Genomic DNA, 12,211 nt, shown 5'->3' with positions numbered 1-12,211 from the left:
AGACCGCTAACACCATTGAAATACACAGTGCACAATGGTAGAGATTACACACCAAAAAGGAAACATAACAGAGGGAGTATGATTTCTTTAACATTGGGTGCTGGGACCTTCTAAATGTATCAGATAAATCAAATAAACTATGCATGATACAGACAAAATTTTAAAAAGTAACAAATGAACAGCAGCCTACTTCTTTTCACTTTGCTTGCTTTTTGCCTTCTCCTTTGTGTGACCAAAATTCTAGCTCCAACTGAAAGAAACCCATAAAAGGAATACAACCATAGTGCAATATTATATTTATTTCTTACAGTAAATTTTGGTTGCCATACAAGAGTATTGAGGATTTTGGGGAAAGTGCAGTTACAGGAACTTCTCTTTCTTTTTTTAAATAACTCTAAATAAGAGGATTTTGTAGCACAAAATTACAGCAACATAGATAACATGAACACAAGTCTTTACACAAAGTAGAGCGAGAAACATCTTAATATCTATGAAGAATTAAAAAAAGAAAGAAGAAACCAAATTGAAATTGATCTCTAAGAGAATATAAATTTTAAATGAGATTTGTGGCGCACAGACGTTGTTGCCAGATCCACTGGGTGATGGTTCTTTATTTTTGTTTAGAACTCAAGACTCCACTATTTTGCTCTAAAGTTAGTTCCACAAATAAATTAGCTTAGTGATATGTAATTCCATAAAATCAATTTGTCAACAGTCACATCTAGTCATTTTCTTTAAATATATACGTTAGCGTAAAATGTGCTCAGACCCTTTGCTATAAAGTGGCCTGAAATGTTATACATAATTTACATTCTGTGAGATTTTGGTCATTTATACACACATTATACACAAACTAAGCAATTGTAATTTTAAAATTTAATTACAATATGTAACAGATGCAGGTGAATACCTTTACCGGTGACTATAATTCAGTGTGTCTTAATGCCAATTCTTTAATCGTGGTTACTTATTTCCTTTTTCCATATATTTATGACCTGGGAGTTGCAATATTATGCTCAAAATTCATAAACTTGAAAATAACTACCAAGCTGATCCATTCAATATAAATATTGCTTCTAAATTGGTACCTCATAAATCCAATATAATTATATATTTGGCAAACCATACTTAAGAGTTGATGCAGTAACATTATATCCAAATAGCTTTATAAAATTTCATATAATTTTCTATAAATCATTAAAAATACTGTGCTTTCTTGAAGCTCTGTTGTTTTAAAATAAGATCTATTTAAAAATTATATAGTTAGCAGCTTATCTCTTGTATATCTTCTCAAAGAAAGACTGTATTCCCTTTTTTTCCAGGACTAAAATGTATAAAAGTGAAGAATTTGTAGAGTTAACATCTGTTAACCATTACATCCAGTATTTAATCATGGAGGAAACAGTTTCAAAAGTGCAAACAAGCAAACTGTCTCACAAAGCTGATGGCTCATTCATCCCACTGTAATTCACATATACCTTCGTCACAAAAGTAACTAGCATACAAGATTCTCTTATCATTTACCTGGAAAAGGGAACACAGACAGTTTAAATCATGCTTGCTTTCAAAGAACAGTTCAGATAACATCAGCTTTTGAACTATTTTATTGTGCTGAGTAGTTTTCACCACATGAATATTTATAAGCAGTATATTTTCAATTAAATGGTTTCCTTTAAAGATTAAAAATATTTCTTTCTTCTATAAATCATCTCTCTGTGCATGTTAAAAGTGATCAGCATCCCATTTTTGGAAATCTGAAAATACCTCTGAGCCTGGCTAAGAAATGTAGATACCTCCTATTTTTTTTAGCTCTGAAACTCTGAAACAGAGTCTTTTTAGGTTTTTGTCCCTTTGAAAAAGAGTCGTAGTGAGACAAAAGAATATATTTTTTTCTAGCCCAAAAAGGGCCTTATGCTATTTAAAACAATGCATATAATTTTCAGAGTTTTCCTTTTTTTATAAATATCTGGGATTACCTGACATAATATTGGACATGATATTGTAACTGTAATATTGGATGATTCTGTTTTTGATTGTAGCCATGGTAGCAAAGAAATGTAGAAACAAAACCTGAAATGTGAAACTCTCAAATATAAAGTTGCCCTAATCTGTCCTGCATTTTAAATACTGTATTACAAAAGTATTGTAATCAGTACAGGAAAATAAAAACATAGGTTGGGAAAGTACTAGCAGTCACTGAAGTTTCATATTATTCTCAAAAGGCAGTGACCTGAGAATACAGTTGAGAACTACCCACGCGCATTAGATCCCTTTTATTCAAAATGTGTGTTCACAGGTTTGGAAGTCCTCTTGAGCAGGTATAATGGCATTGCTTAATCCACTCCCATTTTGTCTTCTGAATTTCAGGGACACCTCATACCATTCAAGCAAACCGCATCCAAAGCATTAAGAAACCCTGATTTCTCAATTGTTTCTGTGATTTAAACTTGGAGAGACCAGCAGCTTTCATAAAATATAATACAGAGTTAAACTGTACTCAAAACATCCCACAAAATTCATTTCCAAGTTGGCTAATTGAGATAATAGACAATGTCATCCAGAACTGGAAGCATTAAACTAAAATCTAATAAAGATATATTGTATATATATATGTGTTTAAATACATGTTTGGATAGCAGCATAAAATCTCAAAACACTTTCACTTCCACTGCAACTATGCAGCACAGTATTGGTCTAATGTATTGTAGCTAATGTCTTAACTACTAATAGAAGACACTGTACTTGTAATTTGATTTCAAGATTGTAGGTTAATCCAACTCGGACAGTAGAATACTGAAAAAGAATGAGGTGGGATCATTTACTTTTTTTCTGATATGCTGGCTTAAGATCTCTTTTTAATTCAGCCTCTTAAAACATGGCCAGCCTTCCTTTTTCAACAGAAACCGCTTATTTCCACAAACCTCGATACAGAATAATACCTGATAAGTAATTGACACACAAGCTCCTGTTTAGAAAGGGATACGGGGCTGTTAGTAAAGCTGTGATGCTTAAGTGATCCAGCATTATGCCCACCTAAATGGATTATAATTCATAGATCAGATTCAGAAAAAAAAAAGATAATGGTTCAAATTTTGACAAATAGAAAACATCTTTCTCATTACTATAACCCATATTCTCTGGCACATCTCTGAAGATCCGAATTAATATTTAAAATAAAACTATAGGAAAAAAGTATGGACCTCGGAATTCACTACTCAGTCCATTCACCTGCATTCATGTGGAAGACAATAATGATTAATTTACACTTTACACTTTTCAGACGACTCAGAAAAGAAAAAAAAAACTTTAATATACTGAATCAAAAAGAAAAATATCTCCTAACCAAAGGAAGAAAGTGAAAGCAAAAGAAAAACATAACTGCTACAATTGTGCCCCTATAGCTGTGAAATAGGTGCAAAATGTTAAGGAGTGATTTTTCAAGTAGAACACCAACGTTGGGACTGTATGTATATATGCACTGAAAGATGAACAGATTTAGCATATATTGTAGCTTGATCTTCTTTCCAGAGAAAAAGGTGAGAAGCGAGACAATTTTCGCAACAGCTGATGCATTGTTAAATATAACCCCTTTTTTGAAGAAATATTCTCTGAAGAAATTCTAGCAAAGATAGAAAATGTAACACAGCTCTGCTGGTTCGGGTGCATCCAAATGAGGTTGATTTAAAAAGTTCTTATATTCCAAAGCAATGGTCTCTATTATATCACAAAAAAGGAATCTCACTTTTTTTTCTTATCTTCTTGCCTCTGCAGCAGAAGGAGGTGGCTCAATGTACCAACCACTTGCTTTCATGAGAATTATTGTGCTTATTAACGAACTGCACAATTATTTCAAAATTGCAGTTCTTAAGGATATGATAATTCCTATACTCCAACGAGAGCTGATGTGAATATAATTACACACTTGATATCAATCAAAAGATGGATGAACTTTGAAGCCTGGAGTCCTGTAGATAACAATCACCCTTTCTTATCTGTCTAGTAGCAATTTCAGTGCTCTTTCTATGTTCATTCGATGCCCAACTCTAGTCACTCCTAGGTCTATTAAATCTTCTTTTTGTAGGTTTGGTAGATGGGTCCCATCGATTTCATTGTCCATAAAGGTGTCCTTATGCTCTCCCAAATTGAGGCTTTCCAGCCAGTCTGCTACATCGTGCTTCGTCCATAGATGGACTGGCTTGGTTGAGAAAGGCTTGTTGGAAACTGGCTGTATTAAAGTTGAAGGAGAAGGTGATCTACTCCGGCCCGAACCCAGACTGAATCTTTCCCCTGGAGTGGGAGGCGTAGGAATCCCAAAGACGTCTGTCAGCGTGGGGGAAGAGACTGTGGGCGGGAGGGAGGAAGGCCTGATGTCTTTCCCTGTGTCTGGCGGTGACACTAAGGGGCTGGGAGCCCTCCGTGTAGCAGGAATACTGTCAGAGTTCCTACTCTGAACTGTCACTGGCTGGTTCGATCCCGGCCGGATGGCGAATGTGACCGTTGTGTTCCGCTGTGTACCTGAGGCTGTAAGAGTACCGTCCATTCCCCTGAAAGAAAAGGGACACAACAAGTAGAATTAGAGGAGTCTCAGTCCCTGCACACATCTGACACTACTGCACCCCATCTCAAATGCCACACAGTTCTCAAAAGGCATTAATAAACAACAACCAAACATTTGTCATCCATGTGCTTCATCTTCCAGTAGCTTTTTCCGCCCTAATTTTCCAAATGGTTTCACAACCACTGCTTTAAATCTCACTCCCATCTCCACAGAAGTAAAGAACCCGGCAGTCTTCTTGACAACTTATCAGCAACATATTAAACGGCACACTGCATTTTTTCTTTGAAACGGATGTGATATTTTTTTGTTTTACATAATGCAAATTTAGTTTAATAAGATGGGATGTTATATTATTGTCTAGTGGGAATAGTGGATTGTGGATTGGTGCAGAAAAAAGCAAAAAGGTTTAGTCATAGAAAATAAAAAATCCAGACTTTACTTTCTGTTTCCCTCCATTCTTAGAACTCAGAACTGGTAACACATTGTGCTTCATCCTGAATACCTTACATGATGGTTTCCAATCAAGTAAATATTTATATACTACTGGATATTCTGGATTCTACTGGCAAAAGACACAATTGATTAAAAGTGATTTTTAATACTGTAATATTAGACTGTAGTATAATGTAATATTTTTCTATTAATGTAAACTGTAGTGTGTTTTTCCAGCTATTTTGACTGGATAGGTTATTTTTCTTTTGTTCTCTAGCTATAGGAAAATTAGAAAAGCAGTTGAAACTGGGAGGTTAGATTTCAGGCTAGATTTTAATTAAATTAATTGTTTTTATTTTTTAATATAATACAAAGTGATCCCAGTGCATTTCTGTAAAATATGTTGATTTTCTTTAGGCCAGGATAAAGAATTGAGATTTAAAATGCTTTCTTATCTTACTCCCAAAAAGAAAAGAATTAAGTTATAAACCCTGCAAAACAAAACTGAAACATGCCTAAAATCGGACCTGGTAAATTAAGACTGGCATACAAATTCTCTTCCCTGAGCTCTGTCCAGATTAATCTATGAGCTCGGTGCTTTAAACAGATTTATTCTTTATTACTTTACGTTCTTACAGGAAAGATTGCTTTGTAATGAAAATTGAAATCAAAAGTAAAAGGATTTCAGAAAGATATCCATTTATGATGCTTCATTTACCTTGTGTATTGGAAATAACACATGGGAACATACATTTTCAATTTTCTCCCTCTTTTTTTATGAAGTGAGGAAAACAATGTGAATATTCGGAGATGAGGGATTTAATTCCTTTGGTCCCAAGCCAGAACCTGACACCCCTCAGGTTAAGCAGAGCAGGGACTGCAGACAGATGGAGACCCCCAGCCCAAGAATCTCATCCTAGCCATGTGACAATTCCCCTGCAGCTTTAGTCATAAATGCTGTATGCTCTCGTCCATGCCTGTGCAATGCAGAAATAATACTAAGCATTTAAGGACATTGTTTTTTCTGGCTTTAGTAAATCTGCAAAGAGAATATTTTAGCCAGGCAGATTTTTGTACCTTTCTTCAGTTTATTCAGTTAAAATAATGATAAAATATAGGAAAAGCAAAACTAAGGATACAGAAATATGAATTTATAAAAAAAAATAAATTATAAAAAAAACAAACAAACAAGTGTTGACATCATGACATCATGTGTTGACATGCATGCTTCAATGTATTACTATTGTAATGTGGCACTCTTATTTCACCACAGATTTTTTTTTTCCTTTCTTGAAACATAAAGGCCGTGTTACTGACTAATGATCGTCATTTGCAAAGAAGTAGGTCATCTATCCCTGTCTATTCTATTTAATAAGCACTGTAAAGTAGCACTGGAAAAAATGTAAAAAATTAGGTTCTGTTTGTTTTATGCAATGGAAGTTAATGTTTTGCTTTGTCTTTGTTGCAAAGCAGAACTCCTAGATACCAGTATGATGTTTTTAAAACAAATCTCAAGTACAGAAAACTGAGCAAAGATGGCTATTCTCAAAAGAGACATTAGAGGGCTCCGTCGTCAATAAATTTAGCCTAACATCCAACCCCCTTCAGTTTTCCTTTAAACATTTAGAATGATAAGTCTATTTGCAAACATTTTAAAGCCTTTATTTCCAAGTTTAAGAGGTGATAAGGATTAGCAAGATGAGTGGATTAGCAAAAGACAGAAAACAACTGTTTTTTGTGTGAGTAGGCAAAACTGACCCAATTAAAGTTTTGATGAACCAGTTTATTTATCACCATGGCCTTTTGATGATTTAAAGAGACATGGAAAACATGCAGGATTCCAGACATAGAGTTTGGAATCCCAGTTCTAGACAGAATGTTTCCATGAATAGAAAAACTACTTCATTTGTACCAGAACTCATAAGCATGGGACCACAATTTTCACTTAACAGACATGTTGCCAAGAACATAATCTCTTAAATATACATACATTTATATTGCTGTTCTCTTTTCTTTAATGCTGATGATCCAGATTGTCTGTCATTGGATGTTGATTGGAATATGGTTTTATAGGGTACAATATCCAAATGATAAAATCCTGATAAAGCAACGTGTCAATTAAGTCATCACAGGTCTAGAGAGAAGTCTAAGGACTAGACATAAGGGAAACCTAGGAGTTAGTCTGACTGAAGAGGTAAAGGGGTGAGAGGGCAAACTTGAAAAATATTTTTTACACACATCTAGCACTTGCTTAATAGCTTCCTGGTAGATGTATGCTGCCCACATTACTCTAAGCCTTGTTTTAAAGATTGGATAGGAGACCTACTGCCTTCCAAATAGACTTTGAAACAATAGAGTGCAAATATAAAAACCATTCTCCCTTTGCTTCTGCTGTGCACTCTATTTCACCACCTGTCATCATGATGGACTCATGAGTGCTAAAACTGTTGGGTGCTTTGCCAAGGATAAAGAGTGCCTATTAGCTTACAGCAGTAATAAAAAAATAAATTAATTAAAAAGCAGTGTTTACCTACTATTAGGAGAGATTAGTACTCTTCTAGGTGAAGTTAAAAGTGGTTAAAGTAAGTTTGAGGGTCTCTAAATTCATAAACCCCAAATCCCTATTATGTTACAAATGAAAATCATGTTTTTTCAGACATGTTTTTTTTAAACAGGTGCTCAGTTTTCTCTCTGAATTCGAGATGTGTAGAAAAGCGTGAACTCATAGAAAATGTTTACCAGATGAGATTGAATGCAATGGCCCGAGAATTTTTTAAGTTTAATTAACGAGTAAAGAGAAGGTGATTGAAGAGGCTGGGAAAGATCTCCGAAAACACCCGGATATCAAATAAATTACAGCTCAAGATAAAGGAAGCGGCTTGTTTGAACTGCCTTCCTCTGGGGAGGCTTCTCCGAGGTCCTCTATGACCCATCTGCTATGGGATCAAAAGCATCTTAGCAGGGAAATGGGAGCTGTGCAATGAAAATCATACAGCTGCAGCTACTTTCAATTTGCCTCCAGTTCAATAGGTTCATTTCCTAATCTGGGCTTGCTTATTTACCGTTTGAGTGATAACTAATGTGAATTGGAAGAGGTGTGAAAAGAGCAAACCAGAGTAACCTACAGAAAGGCGTTTAGCCCCAGGAAGCACCAGGCAGCTGTGAGGCTGGGCCACGAGTAGGCATGGCTGCTTTTTTCTTGCACTGCCCTATCAAAGCATCTGACTCGATGCCACATGGGACAGCAGTAAAGCTGTCAGCCTTTTGCTCGTTATTCCCTTTAGTTTTCAGGCCTCGTTGAGCTTTCGGGGCGCACAGTCAGTGGCAGCTTGGGAAGTATTTCGGAGGTGAGCTCTGCCACTGATGAGCAACTGTGACTGCCTAACAGAATCCTAAATTAATATATCTGCCGTTAATTAAGATTTCAGCAAAGCTTGGATTTCCGGTCCGATTAAACACGAGCTCCCGCAAAATGCTTATTGTCACTTTTGAAATAATCAGGTTTTAATGATGAAGGCTGTTAGGGCACAAATTAAGTTGAGCCCTTGTCTTGATTCACATCAATGACATTTGACTGCTCAGATTAGCCCAGAGGATTTGTCAGTGATGTGTTCCTTTCAGGGTTTTACCATAAAGCACAGAAATGTGAGATCTTGACATTGAAATTACATCTGCATATAATAATTGCCATGGCTAGATTTTTCATATTTGCCTCAATGATCAAGAGTGCCTATTAACTTACAGCATAATATTTTTTTTTTAATTAAAAAGCAGCATTTACCTATTACCTTTATTAAACTATATCCAAAAGTTTGGATATTGCCAAGAAGCAAAAAATTCAACAATTAAAAATTATTGGACAACCAAAACCTTAATTTGAAGGAAACAGATATGGTTTATAAATGGAAAGGCAAACAGTGTTTAAAGAAACCACTTAGGCCACAGTGTAAGCAAATGTGTTAGCTAGGCAAGTTTTTAAAAGGATTTTCAGAATATTTACTGGTTCTTCTCAAAATGCTTGCAAAAAAAAGTGATTCGAAAGTAAATGACCTTGTATGTATGGACTGATTTTGTTATGTAGCCAAGAAACTGATTATTTACAGTTACTTAATCGTCATATCCAATTAAAAAAGATCTTAAAGATTGAGCATTTTGGGAAGAAAACACCAATTCTGAAAATGAAACAAGAAAGATGTGGGGTCATATTTAAAAACCACACAGCACCAGTAAAATTCCAATTAAACAGCAGCACATCTAATGCTGAGTTCCTGTATGCTTTATAAATATGGCCCAATTTTTTTATAAATGACAAAAAAAGGGGTACAGTAGATTTACGCGGTATTCATTTAGCAACTTATTTTCCTTTCAGTAAACATTTTTCAGAACCAGAAAATGACAAATATAAAGAAACACAAATAAGTAAAATGCTTGGCAGGAGTGTAACAACCAAAAAGAAAGCAGGGTTAAAGGTGTTACTTTCCACATTTTACTAAATGCTCCTTGCTATGTTTCTTGTCTCTACACTTCTGAAGTCCATTCAGATCAATCCTGTTGATATGGCATGTCAAGACGTCTATTCTCTAGTGGACCTGTTACAATAGCATTCTGCTTCTTTATAGCAGCTTTCCCTCTTTTTGGTGGATCATTAATACTGCATGCCCACAGAACACACAGAGTCCGCACCAGTGCTGCTCTCTGAGCTGACAGGAATGGGCATTTCTGAACAGGACCGAAGCACAGAAGAGAGATGACGTTTATTTATTAGTAGTAACAGAAGAAAGGCGAGAGGAAAAAAAAAAACATCTGTACATGACAGCTTAACTGAGGATGGGCAAAATATATATGTATATACTATTTTATTATTGACATTCAAATGATAGTATGGAAGAGAGTTTGGCTCAATCTGCTGGCCATGATTATTATTACTATTATCACTACATGTGTAGCACTTAGCTGGTTAACTGGGAACAGAATATCTACTTAAAACTTTAATGTACAGACAGAAAATTCAACTTTGAACAAAATTTCTTAATGCATTTTCAGCAACATCCCTAAAAAAGGAGCCAGCTGTATAAAAATGTCTTCCAAGAAGTATCCTTCAGGGCTACAGGGTGTTTTAAGAGCAATCAGTTGCTATGAATTATGGTAATATGAATATAAATAAGCTCTGGTGGTGTCTAGTGTTGTGAAATGGCCAGAGCTAATTAAATGTAACATTTTCTCAAGGTATAAGAATATGTATACATACTGTACAGTATATAGATGTACATTTTTTGCATCCTCAATAATAACTGTCAGTGCAGTTCATCTTCTCCCTCCTCCCCAAATACTTTTGAACTAGACCTAGAGACACTAGAGTGAAAATGACTGGTGCACAGCAGAACATCCCCAACATGAAAGCACAAAGTTACAAACCTTGTGTGCTTTGCACTGCGAACTTACGTCTCTTCAACATGAACCTCTTCATATGCATCAATCATGGGAGCAAACAAGGAGTGATAGAATGAAATGAGAAGAACAGAATTGTCATAAAAAATGAAACGCACACACATTCAAAAAGAAAATAAGGCAAACACCATGACAAATGTATTAATTACCTTCAAAACTGTTTTGATCCTGCTTGTTCATAAAACAGGATTACAGTTTTCAGAAGAACAATGTAAAGGTAGCCTTTAATGTGATAGATGATGTAATTTATATCATAGTCAATAAAAGTAAAAATGAATACCCTAAAAAAATAATTGGATTCTCCTTTGTTTTTTGTACTGCTGATAATGTGAGGAATTGTTGAACGTTATCCACTTTAAGACTTTAATGTGCCATATACTTTGAAAATGCTCTGCATGTACACTGCAGTTCAGAATTTTTCATTTGGAAAGACTTGCACGTAAACTGGAAATGGCAAACAATCTTTCAATGTAAAGGTTCTAATATATCTTAAAGAATGACTAGTATGAAATTCTCTGTTGATCTGATTAATTCCTCATTACCCCCTTGATACTTCAGCTTTTAGCTGTCGGCAGTAGCATTCCTATTGCTTTATCTTAATAATAATAATCTAGCATTTACATTGTACTTTTCATCCTGAAGAATCTCCATGCACTTTAAAAAGGGGAACCACCTTATCTACCACTGAAATGCAACACCCATCTGGGTGACATCAAACAATATTAATACTGTAACGGTTTATGGTGTTGGTAAAATTATTTATTTTCTTACTTTTATTACTTAATTTTCATGTTCTCTTCTAAATTATAAATTGGTAAAGCCTGCAGAGAAATCAAAGGTTGCATAGAAATAGCCTCAACAACTTGACAAGAGAGTTCTGGAAAGTTAAGGCAACAATGTTTATATAGACCTCAGTGAAAGTGTCTCTGGCTATGCTTTTTGTTGGAAAGATGGAAGATCACCAATATCGTATTGTCCAACATTGCTTCCATCTCAAAGGAAATGGCAGATCTGCCAAAGCGTGACAGGCCTACAGACTGATCTTTAACTGATGAAGCATGGTGCTAGACTCCAGCACATATTACAACAGCTGAACTTGAATGAAGTGCAATAGAAAGTTTGGAAAGAGCGTGACAGATGCACATTACATCAAAAATTATGGAGACAATTTATGTTGATTGAGGTTGAATACAAAGTAATTTCAGTAACAAACACAAACAGCTTTAAAACACAGTGACCATTAAATTAACAACTGCAGCAGAAAACTTAGATATTATTTTAGCAAGTTCCAAAAAAGTAAATCAACATTACCTGTAGCCATGGTAGCTGAGACTTCTTTAAAATCAATTTAACATTTCTTTTCATAGAATGTATTTAATTAGCAGAAACGATGCAATATAGAGTGAACCTATTGTAATGCAGAGTGCTGTGATGATTGTGAGTGTGATAATGCCTAAAGTAAGTAAACATACTTATGGATACAAGCACATGCATAATTTAGCCTTTAGAGTATTATACAGTAGTTCATTCCCAAGCAAGATGAAAACGAATACATACATTTAATAAATTTTAGGTTTGTGCTGAACTCTTTACACTGACTTAGAGATTCTTTGCTCTGGCTGTATGCCTTCTTCTTTCCCCAGAGCAGTTTGGTTCATCCTGTGTTAATCGGACTGACATTATTCATCCAATCCTCAAGGCTGCTCTGATCATTATGTTGCTAAGCAACTGTTTCGTTCATGAGCAGAATGCACACTAATCTGTTGAACCTAA

At 35.2% G+C, this 12,211-nt stretch overlaps 1 protein-coding gene across 1 annotated transcript in view; it reads right to left on the bottom strand.

Moving 5' to 3' along the window:
• Nucleotides 1-281: 281 nt before the first annotated feature.
• The window catches only part of shank2b (SH3 and multiple ankyrin repeat domains 2b), a 139,067-nt gene continuing 127,137 nt past the window's right edge, over nt 282-12,211 (bottom strand). The window contains exon 23 of the mRNA XM_088935195.1: nt 282-4,544. Within this exon, the coding sequence (XP_088791321.1) occupies nt 3,989-4,544 (556 nt within the window). The 3' untranslated portion in view covers nt 282-3,988. The remainder of the gene's footprint in view (nt 4,545-12,211) is intronic.

The sequence above is a fragment of the Atractosteus spatula genome, chromosome 16 (genome assembly GCF_055471065.1).
Source record: "Atractosteus spatula isolate fAtrSpa1 chromosome 16, fAtrSpa1.hap1, whole genome shotgun sequence".
Taxonomy (NCBI): domain Eukaryota; kingdom Metazoa; phylum Chordata; class Actinopteri; order Semionotiformes; family Lepisosteidae; genus Atractosteus; species Atractosteus spatula.
Note: the sequence above shows the minus strand (reverse complement) of the source record. Positions and strands in the feature narration are given on the sequence as shown.